This window comes from Hippopotamus amphibius, chromosome X, assembly GCF_030028045.1.
Source record: "Hippopotamus amphibius kiboko isolate mHipAmp2 chromosome X, mHipAmp2.hap2, whole genome shotgun sequence".
NCBI classification, from domain to species: domain Eukaryota; kingdom Metazoa; phylum Chordata; class Mammalia; order Artiodactyla; family Hippopotamidae; genus Hippopotamus; species Hippopotamus amphibius.
Genome location: NC_080203.1, coordinates 137498050 through 137512106, shown reverse-complemented (window position 1 = coordinate 137512106; position 14057 = coordinate 137498050). Strand labels below are relative to the sequence as shown.

At 65.8% G+C, this 14057-nt stretch overlaps 1 protein-coding gene across 5 annotated transcripts; it reads right to left on the bottom strand.

The window, feature by feature from the left end:
- Positions 1–1520: 1520 nt before the first annotated feature.
- GTPBP6 (GTP binding protein 6 (putative)) lies at positions 1521–13704 on the bottom strand. Of its 5 annotated transcripts, none has more exons than XM_057719041.1 (10): positions 13325–13704; positions 7752–7889; positions 7109–7179; positions 6854–6984; positions 6465–6535; positions 5472–5630; positions 3873–4081; positions 2696–2844; positions 2088–2240; positions 1521–1905 (listed from the first exon to the last, which is right to left on the bottom strand). In XM_057719041.1, exons 1-10 carry the CDS (start codon positions 13674–13676, stop codon positions 1782–1784), a joined length of 1557 nt encoding a protein of 518 aa, XP_057575024.1. In that variant the 5' UTR covers positions 13677–13704; the 3' UTR covers positions 1521–1781. The 5 variants fall into 5 exon arrangements, with proteins under 5 accessions (XP_057575024.1, XP_057575025.1, XP_057575023.1 ...); XM_057719042.1 differs by having other exon boundaries at positions 3873–4034; XM_057719040.1 differs by having other exon boundaries at positions 1521–2240.
- Between the last annotated feature and the right edge of the window lie 353 nt (positions 13705–14057).

Here is a 14057-nt window from a genome sequence, read left to right as displayed (position 1 = left end):
GGTCGGTGGAGCAGGTGCTGTAAAGCCCTGGCTGGCTGGCGCCCTGGCTGGCTGGCGCCCTGGCTGGCTGGCGCCCTGGCCTGGTCATCCCTCCAAGGGGAGGCTCTGCTCCCAGGGACCCCCCTGCAGCTCTCCCTCCTCCACCCCATGCAGGACCAGCTGGGGGGTGGGACATGGTCCCAGCTCCGCACTTGGCCGGTGGGGTCCCTGGAGCCAGCTCCTCCCGGGAGCACCAGGGAGGCCGTCCTGCACACACAGGCTCACAGGGTCTGTGCCCAGGACTCCACGCGGGTGAAGTCTGCACCCTGGGGTCCCACAGATGGTGGTTTCAAACACAGAGTAATTCTCTGGGCTCTGCAGGCAGGAGTCGGACATGGTCCCCCAGGCAAACCTACAGGACGGGCAGGGCTGATCTCCTGGAGGCTCGGGGAAGACCACTTCCTCCCTTTCCCAGCTGTGGAGCCGCCGGATTCCTGGGGTGAGGGTCCCGCCCTCCACCCTCCACCCTCCACCCTCCACCTTCCACCCCTCCACCTCACAGCAGCATCTCAGCAAAGTCAAAGCTTCCTCTGAGTCCAAACTCTGGTTCTGCCCTCAAGCTACCCAGACTCACTCCCGCTCCCTGCTCACAGAGCCCTGAGAGAGCTCCGTGGGCTCACCTGGGTGCCTGGGGGTGGGGTCTCTGGGGATTAGGACTGGACGTCATAAGGGGCAGGATTCCTTCTGCCACACCGTCCCAAGCGGAAACTCCACGGGATGCAGGTGCAGAAGCAGGTGTGGAAGGCTTGGGGGGCACAGAGCACGGAGGGAGGGCCTGTGTGTGTGCACAACCGAGTCTCAGAAAACAAGGCAAGTTCACACACATACCCTTAACCCGCACGCTCAGGAGAAGCGTAGAGGTTTTTTCCAGTTATGCTGAAATTCTGGGACAACTCACAAAACACACCTGTAACGCTGAATACAGACATAAGACAAAATTAAAACCTTTCCTGGGGCCAAAAGGGGAAGGGGACCCCCTTCTCATTTGCTTTCGCTTTAGAAAACCTGCGACGTACAGGGACATGTCTCCCTGAGATGCATGTGACTCTCTTTAAGCCAAAGAAACCCTGGCCTGTTTGCATCCCGGGAATGTCCGTCTGGGGGCCCGGGAGCCTCTCTGCAAAGTGGACATCAGGAAGGGGTCCCGCCTCCCTGACTGTGGGGGAGTTTGGCTCCAGGATGTGATTCCCTACTTGTGAACGAGATGCACGAAGCTGCACTTTTACTTTGGGCGAAGACAGCTAACGTGGTGTGATGGGTCCCGTCTGCCTGGCCCTGTAACCGGGGAGACTGTTCCCCCAGCTCGGTTGTCAGCAGACATTGTAATTATAGCTGCGACGCTACCGTGGGGGAGGCGAGGCCTGGCTGCTGTGAACGTGTGGACACACAGTGGACGGAGAAGCCGGAGGGGCATGCTTCACGGCCAGAGTTCACAGGGCTTGTGCACGGGGCGGCCACACAGAAGACCCAGGAAGGCTGGTACACACACACACACAGAGCTTTTACTGTCTGGTGGGTCCGTCACCCCGCATGGACGTCAGCTCTCCAGATGCCCTGACCGCCCACCAGAACAGCTCCGTCCCACCGTGGACGTCCACTCCCGGCCCACAGGCCTCCCGCCAGGCTGACGGGGGCTGTGGGGGCCACCCAGGGCTCCTGTTCTGAGGCTGGAACGCTGCAGCCCCCCAGCCCTCGGGGAGCCCCTCCAGTCCTCAGGGATCCCCCGGCTCTCAGGCGTCCTTTCACCCTGGAAAGAGCTTCCTGAACCGGCCGTGAGCAGAGTCGCTTATGATGACCTTGACGTCGGCCGCCCCGGCCTCAGGCATCACGTCCACCGCCTGCACCGTGGCCTCCTGATGCAGCCAGCTGGGAGGAAGACGCGTTTGGTGGGGAAGGGAGACCCCGACGGAGCCCCCACGGCCCCACCGAGACTTCCGGCTCCTCGGTGGGCCAGCGTGTGCACGACCGGCTGGGCACCTGCTCGGGGCAGGTGATGCGGCTGCGGCGACTGGCGCGACCACCCCTCCCGCCGGGCAGGCCCGACGCACCTCAGCTGCGGCCCCGCCAGCGGCACGCGGAGAGTGAGGACGCGTCTCCCCGTGGCTCTCAGAACCGCGTCCTGCAGCCGGGCCTTCAGCTCCTCCAGCCCGAGCCCCCGGAGCGCGGACACGGCCACGGCGCCGGGCTCCGCGGGTCTGTACCTGCGGGCGGGCGGCCGGCAGACCCCGCTCAGCCAGGAGCAGGGCCCGCCTGCGCTCGCACTGTGCCCGGTGAGGGCGCGGCCCCGCGGGAGGCCCCAGCAAAGGGGGGGGAGGGGGACGCGCTTAAGGCTGGGGCGCCACCCGGGCGCGCGGGGGGCAGGGGCCCAAACCCCAGCCCCCGACGTGCGCGGACAGGGGCTGCTCTGGGCGGGGATAGGCGGGCGGCCGCGGGCGCGGGAGGCCCCGGCCGAGAGCAGCGGCGGGAGCGCGAGGGACGCGCCGGCCCCGCCCCTCGCGGCCCCACCACCGAGCCCCGCCCCCGCCGCCCCGCCCCTCGCGGCCCCACCACCAAGCCCCGCCCCCTCACCACCGAGCCCCGCCCCCTCGCGGCCAGACGGCCGCCGCGGCGCCTGCGGGGACGCGGCCCGGGGCCGGCGGCGGCGGCGGGCACCCACCCGGGCAGCAGGTCCGCCTTGTTGTGCACCTCCAGCATGCGCTCCAGCAGCGGCGGCGGCAGGTGCAGGCCCCGCAGGGCCGACAGCACGCTGGCCTTCTGCAGCTCCGTCTCGGCGTGGCTCACGTCTCGCACGTGCACGAGCAGGTCCTGGGGGCCGGACAGGGCGGCGGTCGGGGACCCTGGGGCCGGCGGTGCCACCCCCGGCCCGAGCACCCGCCGGGCCCGGGATGGGGCTCCAGGACACCGGCCCCCCGCGTGGGGGTGCAGCTGCGCCCATGGGGCCTGTGCCCCACGGGGCGGGTGGGACCAGCCCACAGAGCTGGTCTGCCGGGAGCGAGCACGCCAGCGGCCCTCGCCCGGGGTCCCGGCCAGGCCGCTGCTCCGCGAGCACCTGGACTGGGGCCGCTTGGCGCCTCCACCCGCGTCCCCACGTCACCCTGCACCCCGCTGCGGCCAGTCACCCCCTCCAACCCCCACCCCCATCCCCGACAGCTGCCGCGTTCAAAGCTCCGGGCTGTTCCACTTTTCTGTGAAACCTTCCAGCTTTTCACATGTGAAAGAAGGCTTTTCCCCCTATTTCACATGTTTTACAGGCGGGTTTCTTATGCAAAATTTGCGAGATACAGAAAAGAAAATAACAGCCAAGGGTACTTCTGCCACGGGAAGGGGGTGCTCTTTACAATTCGGGGGATTCACTTGTGGGTTCTTTTTGTGTTTTTGATGAACTACATTGTCTTTTCATCAGTGTGTCATTTCAGAAGTTCTGGATTTTCAGAACCTTCTGAGGACAGTGCTGGCAGCTGCAGGCGGGCCTAGGCCGTAACTGCTGTGACCTGGAAGTTTTGGGGCGTGTCACACCCAGGGCCTTGCCACCCATCTGCTGAGTAAATGCAGGCTCTGCTGCGGTGCACTGTCTCGGGGCCCTGATGTGGCCAGAAAATAAAGGGAACCCCGTCTTCATTAGCATTTCCTCTAGAAAACCTACACCTCTACGGTCAGGGCCCAGCGCCCTGAGGCACGGGGTTTGGGGGGATGCAGTCATTGTGCTGTTTCGCGTAAGGGGACCCGACCCCCATGATGTGAGGGACCTGGCCCTCAGGTTATGTCCTGCTCAGGGGACCTGCCCCCCACCTGCGTGCATCTGAGGGGACCCGTCCCCGGCCCTCCCCGCTCACCGAATGCGCCACGTCCTGCAGGGTGGCCGAGAAGGACTCCACCAGGCTGTGGGGCAGCTGGGAGAGGAAGCCGATGGTGTCCATGTAGATGACGGTGAGCCGGGAGGGCAGCCCCCCCGCGTGGGCCGTGACGTCCAGCGTGGCAAAGAGCTGGTCCCGGGGCTGCAGGGCGGCGTCCCCCGTCAGGGCCTTGACCAACGTGGTCTTTCCTGCGTGCCAGGCACCAGGGGACATGGCTCTCAGGCCCCTCGCACCCCCACCGCGCACCTGGAGCTGCCCCACTGTACCGCAGGCCACCGGGCGGCGGGCCAGAACGGGGGTCTCTGCGCTCAGACGCGGCGGCAGGACCCTCGGGTGCCACGTGCGGGCCAGGCGGGCGCTCGGCTGCTGCCGCCCCGGCTTCTGGGTGCAGTGGAGCAGGCGAGAGCGCCGGGGCGGACGAGGGTGACGGTGTGGACAGTGGTAACGTGTGTGGGGGGGGGAGGCGTCCACGCAGACAGAGGAAGGGACCGTGGGCGTCTGCTGGCCGTGGTGCTGGTGTGCGTGTAGACCGGGGGGTGGCGGAGTGGGGGGATGGGGGGCGCGGTGCGTGTGTGGGGGGGTGGGCCGGAAGTCCGCACCCGGGGCTGAGCGTGCGCCCAAGGCCGCCCCTCCCCGGCCTCTCCCGACAACCTGGACACGCGGCCCCCGACCCAGGTTCCGGGGCCACAGCGGTGACGGTCCAGCCTGGGGAGACCCCCCGGGGAATCCCGCCGAAGGCCCACCGGAGGGTGGCGACTGTCCCTGCCGTGGAGCGCCCGGATGGGACGGCTCAGCCTGGACGCCCCCGCTCAGTGCATGACCCCGAATCCCTGGGCGCTGAGTCGGTACCCACCCGCCACTCGCTGGGCCCTCAGACACAGAGGAGGACCCGCCGCCCTCGGAGGACGCAGCCGGGGAGGAGCTGGGATTTCCCGGCACGTGTGAACTCCTATGTGTTCATACACGCCTACGACTTCCAGGCCCGGAGGCACCACAGCTTCCTGATGCATGCTGGTGGCACGTGCCCTCCCTCCTCTGCACGCAGACCGTGAGCACCTGATACACGAACGGCCCTGGCACGGCGGGGGCCTCCCGAGGGCGCGGCGGGGCCTCCCCGGAGCCCAGCACGTACGTGTGCGCTGAGTCCCCACAGGGAGAGAACTGGGCGCGTCCCCCTTATCTCAAGCTGCCTGTGACCCTGAAGAACACTCTACACGCTGTCCCCCACGTGGGGTCCACTTATTGTGCCCGTGAAGACGCACCTGAGAACCGACTAAGGTTTTACTTTATGGAACCTGGATCACCCTGATTCCTGGAAGAGCTCGTCTACTGTCGACGGGCTGTCCTTTGCTCCTGTCCCAGAGTCTGGAGGCCATCCATCAGGAGGGGTGTCAGCCCACCGTCCGGCCCGCAGCAGACACACTGGGCGCCGCTGTGGCCCCGTGATGCCCGGGCAAGGGCCCCAGATCCAGCCTCTCTCGCCCTGCACCAGCCCTCTGCGAACACTCAGCCTCACCGGGTGGGCAGGTGGGCCCTGCTAGAGCACGTCCGCCCAGCGCGGGGGCGGGCCACGCTCACCGCAGTTCGTGTACCCGACCAGGGAGACCACGGGGAACTCCCGCTGCTTCCGCTGCCGCCCCAGGAGGAGCCTCTTCTGGCGGAGTCTGTCCAGGGCCTTCCGGATCTTCACTTCCTTGTCTTTCAGGAGACGCTGTTGCACCTCCAGGAAAGACTCTCCTAAGAACACCCGAGATGCTGAGTCAGGGAGCAGACGAGAGGGAACACGGGCACACGCCATGGGGGTGCCTGCAGGGAACGTGGATGAGCTCGCTCCCGGGGCCGCAGGGACCCCCCAGCCCGCTCCCCCAGCACACGCGGCCCGACGCCGTCTGTTGAGACGGCTGTGCCCGGCAGAAGGCGGCCACGCCCCCGCCCTCCTGCCCTCTGAGGCCACGTCGTCTCCCCTTCGCCTGGGAGGCAGGAGGAGGCTGAAGGGCGAGCCTCAGGAGGGCCCCCACGATGCCCACAGCGGGCTGCGTGGTGCCCCAGAGAGGCACCCACCCCCTGACCCCCAGGACCTACAGACGGGGCCTCATTAGGAAACAGGGTCCCTGCAGATGAGACGACGGGAAGGGTCTGAGAGGAGGGGGGCCCTGCATCCCATGACAGGGTCCTTCTCAGACACAGACGAGGAGAGACCCAGACACGGAGGAGACGCCCCGTGAACAGGAGGCAGAGACGGGAGGGAGGCGGCCGCCAGCCCGGGGACGCCTGGAGCCCCCCGACGCTGGAAGAGGCGGGAGGGACCCTCCGGAGGGAGCGCAGCCCTGAGACGCCTTGACCTCAGACGTCTGGTCTGTAGGATTCAGGGAGGAAGGGTGTCTGTGGCCTTGAGGTGCTGGTTTGCGGTCCTTCGTGACGGCCGCCCCAGGAAGGCACCTCGATACCCTCCTTTCACTGTGACCACAGACGAGGCCCCATCAGGACCTCTGAGGGCCGTCATCCCCTTTGCGGGGGTGGCGGCGACAATCCCCTCCCCAGCGCCCGGCGACGAGACCTCAGACACGGTACCTGACCCCATGATGTAGCGAGAGCCCCCTCCTCGTCCGCCCAGGTGGGCGACATCATTTTTCAGGTGGGACCTGGTGTGGAGATGGGTCGTCTCAGCAGATGGGCGCACAGGCCCGTCCAGCATGACGTGGGGGTGAGGACAGAGCCCGGGGAGGGGCCGTCTGGAGGGAGAGGAGGGGCTCGCTGGGGGCCTCCCTCCTGCGTGGGCCTTCACGGGTGGGCACAGGGGTCCCTTGCTGGGTGACGTTCCTCGTGGGCGACACGCCCCCACAAGCTCTCCCGCCAGCCACACGGCGCCCTCGCCACGTCCAGCAGCAGCCTAGGTACCGGAAGACAAGAGGGGGTCCGAGCAGGGGTCCGTCTGCCCCGAGCCCGGGCTCTGCCCGTACCTGAGCAGCGGGAGCTCCGCCAGCGCCACCTGCAGCCGGGCCTCCTTGGTGCGGGCGTTGCAGCGGAAAATGTGAAGAACCACCGTGAATCGGTCGAACACCGGCACGCCCCAGGCGGCTTCCAGTTCTTTCTGGAAGAGAGCCAGCGAGGGACGTCTGCGGCGACCCCAGGCCCGTCGAGACCTGTGTCCTCACGGGGACGGTGACCTACTGCCTGAGCCGCCCCGGGTGGGACACAGCGAGCTTCCGAGGTACCTTGGTGGGCGCGGCCACCCTCTCCAGGTTCAGGAAGACGGCGGTGGTTTCCGGGGACCCTCTGATTTTCTCTGGAAAACGGAACGGCCATTGGAGGTCTGCACGCCCACGAGGTCTGCCTGGGGACCCTGCACTTTGCTCGGCTGTGTTCCCCACACAGCCTGAGTCTCTGAGCACAGTATCCAGGGAGCGTGGGTCGGGGAGGACCAGACCGGGTCCATCTTCAGGGGAGTACGCCTCACATGCACACGGGGGTCCTGTGACCCCGTGGGCGCTGAGTGCGCGTTAGACTCGGGGTGACAGAGGTGGGCGGTGAGCACCCTCCTCGGCGTGTCTCTTGCTCTGAGCTGTGAGCCCGACATTGGTATGGGGTGGGGAGGCTGGGGTCCCCGAGGGCAGGGGTCAGACGCAGGACCCACTCCCTGGGGCCCTGTTGGGGGTGGTGGGCCAGGCCAGGGTACAGGGCTGACGTGCGCCTGCGTCTCAAAGGTCCTGCCTGTGTCCCGGGGCCTAGTTTGAATTCTGCCTCGGGTGCGGTGCCTTTTGCCGTCTGATCCAAGTTCCCGTGAGGCCCAGGGGGACGGCCAGGCTTGCCCTGCTCCTGGGAGGGGGACAACGGATGGTGTCACGTGCGTGGACCCACCCGTCAGGCGCTCCAAGGTCCCCCTGCCGAAGACGAGCTTCCTGTCCGGCGCTTTGGTGGGCGCCACCACCGTGTCCACCACCGACCAGCCGTCCAGCGTGTGCACCAGCGCTCGTGCCTCTGCCACCTGCCACTCAGCTTTGGGGAGAGACGGGCCAGCGTGAGGGTCATTTCCGGCCAGGTCAGCCCTGCCCGGGACCGTGGCCCGTGCGCCCCAGCTGGGACGGCTCCCTGCTCCCTGCCTTCACGGAGGTCCCGAGAAGGGGCCTGAAGTGGCGTCTGCCCGACACGCAGCTCTGTGCTTCTGGCTAGATGGTCGGCAGGGGAGGACGCAGGACCGGGGAGGGGAGGAGGCCCTGAGCCCCGCGGGGCCGCGAGGACGGCCTACCTCACGCTGGGATCGGGGACGTCTGCTCCGTGGGGACTCATGGTCCCTCGTGACCCGCTTCACGGCATCTCCTGTGATGCTCCCAGAGAACCCGCCGCCCTGTCTGCAGGGTGGGCTGAGTCCCCAGTGGCCGCCCTCGCAAAGCCCGGCACAAGAAAGGCGGCGCCCGCCAAGGGCCCCGGCCGTGGACGGTCAGCAGGATGTGCGTGCGCGGGGTGGCGGGGGGCGGGCGGGAGAGGCGGGGCCCACCCGGGACAGGCGCCCAGGGCCCCGGGGGCACAGGCTGTGGGCGGAGGACGGGCAGGAGCGGCCCCACCCCAGGCTCTCCTCCCGACGGTCCTTCCTGAGGAGGAAGGTGGCCAGGGCAGCTGAGGCTCTGCTCTGAGCCACAGAGGGCACGTGGCAGTGCTGCCAGCGTGTCCTGGGGCTTTGGACCCTGACGGGGGTCGGACGGGGCTGACGCGGGTCTGGAGGGGCCGGGAGCCTGGGGGCGGTGGCTCCGAGGGCAGCTCCGCGGGGCCCCCGGCGAGTCCTCTGGTGAGACGTGGCGTCAGGGCCCTGAGGCCCACGGGAGGTCCGCGCCCCTCCCGAGCCCGTGCCCCTGCGCCTCCTCCCACCCCACAGCCACAAGCGGCCCGGCCCGCCCCAGGGGGCCACCCTCGCACAGACTCTCAGGGCAGCGGCCCCTACCACACGGTCCCCGCTCCCGGGACGCCTGGGTGCTGCCGCCTCTGGGGCCGCCGGACCCTCCTCAGGGCACGGCCTCCTCAGGGCACCGCGAGGACACAGGCCAGCGGAGGCTGGTGCACAGGGGCCAGGCGGGCTCTGAGGCCACAGAGCAGGGTCCCCCATCCTCTGAGATGCGGGGGGCCGGGTTCTCCTATCCTCCAGGACATGGGGGCTGGGGTCCCCCCATTCTCTAGGCTGGGTCCTCATCCTCTGGACTGTGGGGGGGTCCCCATCCTCTGGGACATGGGGAACCGGGGTCCCCCCAGTCTCTGGGCTGAGGGGAGGCACAGTCTTCTCGGGTGGGACCCCCCATGTGCCGACCCGCTTGCCCCGCCTCCCCTACCTGGCTGCTCAGGTCAGGTGCCTGGTCACCCCCGACCGCCCTCCTTAAACTCCAGGTCTGGCCCATCAGCAAACCCTGCAGGCGCTGTCTTTCCTGACCCCAGCTCCACAGTGAGTCCCTGTGCAGGTGCCAGTGGCCTCCCTGCTGCTGCCCTGCTCCTTCTGGCCACCCCCACAGCTGCCTGCCTGGAGGTCTGGTCAAAACGCCACGTGGGACCCCACAACCCCACCCCTAAGGTTAGGTTTAGGACTCAGTGGGAATGAAAATGGAGACGCACGTGTGGAGGTCACGGTCCAGGGACACAGGCCCCATCAAAGACCGAGCCCTGATCACAGGACCACAGCGGGCTTCCCCTCTCCCCAGCCCTCATCTGCTCGTCACCAAGGGCTGTTTACAGCACTTCCTTTCACCTTGTGCATCACGTCCAGCTCTCAAGAAAAAATTACAAGGCACAGCAAAAGGCAAAAAAAGGCCATCTGAGGAGACAGAGCAACATGGGAACCAGACTTGGCAGGGATGCTGGACCAGGAATTTAAACAACTACGAGTAAGACGCCAGGGGCTCTAACAGATTAGGTGGACATCATGCGAGAACAGATGCTCAAGGTAAGCAGAGAGATAGAAATCCTAAGAAAGAACCAAAAAGCATGGCTGGAGATCAAAAACGCTCCGGCAGAAATGAAGACTGGGGACCTTCTGGTGGTCCAGTGGCTAAGACTCCATGCTCTCAATGCAGGTGGCCCAGGTTTGATCCCTGGTCTGGGAAGTAGATCTCACTTGCCACAACTAAGAGTTCACATGCCGCAACTAAAGATCCCGCATGCTGCAACTAAGACCAGATGCAGCCAAATAATCATAAACAAATAAATAATATTAAAAAAAAAGGAAATGAAGACTGCCTTTGATGGACCTGTTAGCTGTTAGTAGATTGGACTTAACAGAGGAAAGACTCTCTGAGCTTCAGCCTAGGACAACAGTGAAAATTAAAAACGTCTGCTCTGCGAAAGATGTTGTCAACAGAGTGAGAAGGTAAGCCACAGACAGACTGGGAAAAAACATCTGCAAAAGACATATTTACAAGGACTGGTATCCAAAATATAAAAAGAACTCTTAAAATTCAGCCATAAGAAAACAACTTATTAAAAAATGGATAAAAGACCTTAACAGACACCTCTCCAGAAAGACACACAGAGAGCAAACAAACATATGACAAGACAGGCCACACCTCATGTCATCAGGGAAATGCAAACTAAAACAGCAGTGAGACACCACTGCAACTATTACAACGGCCCAAATCCAGAACTCTGACATCACCAGATGTGGACATGGATGTGCAGCAACAGGGACTCTCATTCACTGCTGGGAGGAATGCAAGCTGGTGCAGCCACTTTAGAAGACGGTGTGGTGGTTTCTTATAAGACAAAATATACTCTTACCACACAATCCAGCAGTCACGCTCCTTGGTATTTACCGAAAGGAGCTGAAAACTTATGTCCACACAAACACCTGCACACAGATGCTTACAGCAGCTTTGCTCACAATTGTGACACGGAAGCAACAAGATGTGCTTCGGCAGGTGATGGATACACTGTGGTCCGTGCAGACAATGGGGTGTTATTCAGCACTAAAGAGAAAAGAGCTCTCAAGCCATGAAAAGACATACAGGAAGCTTACATGCACTTAACTAAGTGAAAGAAGCCAGTGAGAAAAGGCTACAGACTGCGTGATTCCAGCGGTAAGACACTCTGGAAAAGGCAAACTATGGCGACGATGAAAGGACCAGTGCTTGTCAGGGGTTCAGAGGGCGGAGGGATGAGTAGGGGGAGCCCGGGGGGGTTTTAGGGCAGTGGAACTACTCTGTATGATGCGGTAACAGTGGACACGTGTCATCATGCATTTGTCCAAACCCAGAGAATGTCCAACACCAAGAGTGACCTCTAGTTAATGCACACTGTGGACTTGGGTGGTGATTCATGTCAAGGCAGGCTCATCCGTCACAACAAATTCACCATGTGCTGGGGACACTGGTGATGGCACAGCTGTGCGTCGGTGGGGCAGGGGGTGTGTATGGAAAACTTCTACCTGGTCCTCTCAACGGTGGCATGAAACCAAAACTGCTCTAATAAAAAGTCTTTAAAAGAAGAAGGAAGGAAGCGCTGACGGACGCTACAACATACATAAGGCTCAACAACACGATGCTCAGGGAGAGAAGCCAGACACATCAGACCACACATCATCCGATTCCACTTACACGAAATCTCCAGGACGGGCAAATCCGTGGGACAGGGAGCAGATCCTGGCTGCCAGGGGTTGGGCGGGGGGGAGCAAGGGGGAGGCCTGCTATTAAGGGTACAGGGTCTCTTCCGGGGAGATGAGACCGCTGTGGGACCAGACGGAGGTGGCGGCTGCACAACACCCTGAATGTACCGAGTGCCTCTGAGCTGCACCCTTCAACGTGGTTGATCTTATGCTCTGTGACCCGCATCTCGAAGCTCTTAGAGGGACTTCTTAGGTGGCACAGAGGTTAAGAATCTGCCTGCCAATGCAGGGGACACGGGTTGGATCCCTGCCCCAGGAAGATCCCACATGCCACGGAGCAACTAAGCCCGTGTGCTGCAACTATTGAGCCTGAGCTCTACAGCCTGCGAGCCACAACTATTGAGCCCATGTGCCACAACTACTGAAGCCCACATGCCTAGAGCCTATGTTCCGCAACAAGAGAAGCCACCATAATGAGGAGGCTGTGCACCAATGAAGAGTAGCCCATGCTCACCGCAACTAGAAAAAGCCTGTGTGCAAGCAACGAAGACCCAACAATAAATAAATAAATTTATTAAAAAAAAAAAAAAAAGCTCTACGAGGAGGAAAGGAACAAGGAGGACCCCCCCCCCACCCGGGTCACTGCTGTGCTCAGACCCAGAGGACGCGTGACCACCAGAGTGCTTGCGGGGCTGCACCACGGGAGGGGCCTGGCTCTCACGGCCCCTCAACGGCCCGGGGGGCGGCGGTCCTGGGAGGGCCCAGGACGTGCTCCCTCCGCAGCCCCCTCTGGACACGGTCCCTACTCGCCCGTGAGGCTCGTCCCCCAAGACCACCCTGGTGAGCGGGCCCCCGCCCCCCTTCCCCCTGGGCTCTGGCCGCAGCACTCAGGCCAGGCCGCGGGGCTGCTGCCCCGAGCCCGGCCGGGGCGCGGACCCTGGGGCTGCTGACGGGCGAGGCCGTGGATGCAGGGCCCCGGCGCCCGCCGCAGGGGCCGTGTGAACGCGGTCCTGCACGACCTGGGGGCTCCGTCCTCAGGACACAGTGAAGGCGCGCGGGTAGAAGGCTTGAGGCCGAGGGACACACCCTGCGCAAACCGGCGTCGGCTGCGGGATTCTTTGCGTTTGCAGGCGCGGAGGCTGCGGGGACACCAGGGCAGAGCGATCGCCCAGGGGGGCGGCTGAACCGGGAGGGGGCTCCGCGTCTGCTGTGCGTCCGGAGGAAAGCGCCCCGGCCCGGAGCTGGGAGTCCCAGGCCGGCCGCGGGGGCGGGGCGGCCCGGAGCGCTCGGGGGCGGTGCAGCCTCGCAGTCCCGCCCCCAGAAGCCCCGCCCTACGGACTCCAGCCTTCGGGGGCACGGCGCACAAGCCCCGCCCCCGACGTCCCCGCCCTCGGGGTCACGGCGCCATAAGCCCCGCCCCCAACGGCCCCGCCCACGAGCTCCAGTCCTCGGAGTCTCGCCCCCAGAAGCCCCGCCCTATGGGCGCCAACCCTTGGGGTCACGCCGCCGTAAGCCCCGCCCCTGACGCGCCCGTCCTATGACCTCCAGCCCTCGGAGTCCCGCCCCAGAAGCCCCGCCCTACGAGCGCCAGCCCTCGGAGTCCCGCCCCCAGAGGCCCCGCCCTATGGGCTCCAGCCCTTGGGGTCACGCCGCCATAAGCCCCGCCCCTGACGCCCCCGTTCTTTGAGCGCCAGCCCTCGGAGTCCCGCCCTCAGAGGCCCCGCCCACGAGCGCCAGCCCTCCACCCCCCCAGAAGCCCCGCCCCCGGCCGCCCGGCCCCGTCAATTCCAGCCCTTCTTCAGCTTCCCTGTCCCCCGCTCCCGGCGCACCCGCCCGCAGCCGCAGCCCCGGTCACCTCGGGTCCCCTGGGGCTTCCCGGGCCCCCACTTGATGTCGGGGTGAACCAAGCACACGCGCTGGGCCCCCGCCGGCAGCAAAGGGTCCCTCCTCAGCAGCTCCTCCGCCTCCTCCGCCTCCTCCGGCTCCTCCTCGCCCTCCTGTTCTCCAGCCCGACCTCTCCGGCCGTCCGCACGTGGGCCCCGCCCGCCGCCCCCTCGCCCCTCCGAGCCCGCCAGGCCCCCGCGGGAGGCGGCGAGAGCGCGCTCGGGGCAGGGCGGCAGCAGCGGCGCGGCCCGCGGAGCCCGGCAGCCGGGGGTCACGCGAGAGAGCCGGGCCCCCGGGCGGACGGCGGCCCGCAGGGCCCACATTGCGCGCGCGCCGCTCCGCTGCGGGGTCGTCGGGGGCGTGCTCCCGCGCGGGCTGCCCATTGGCCGCCCGGGTCACGTGCTCGCCGCCGCCGGATTGGTGCGCGCGGTGCCGGGGGCGGGGAGGCAGGGGAGGGACGCCGCCGCCGGGGGCGCGCTTCTCTCCGGCGCGGATGCTCGCGGCGACCCGCGCAAGGCGGGGAGTGCCGGAGCGGGGCCCGGCCGGGCCCCCAACGCGGTGGGCGTTCCCCCACGCTCGCCGCCTCCCCGCGCCCCGCTCAGGCCTCCGCCCAGGGTCGGGGTCCGGTCCAGGGGATCGGTTCCGTCCCCGAGAGACCCGAACTCTGCCCTGGTGGACCCGAGTGTGGTCCCAGGGGCCCCAGA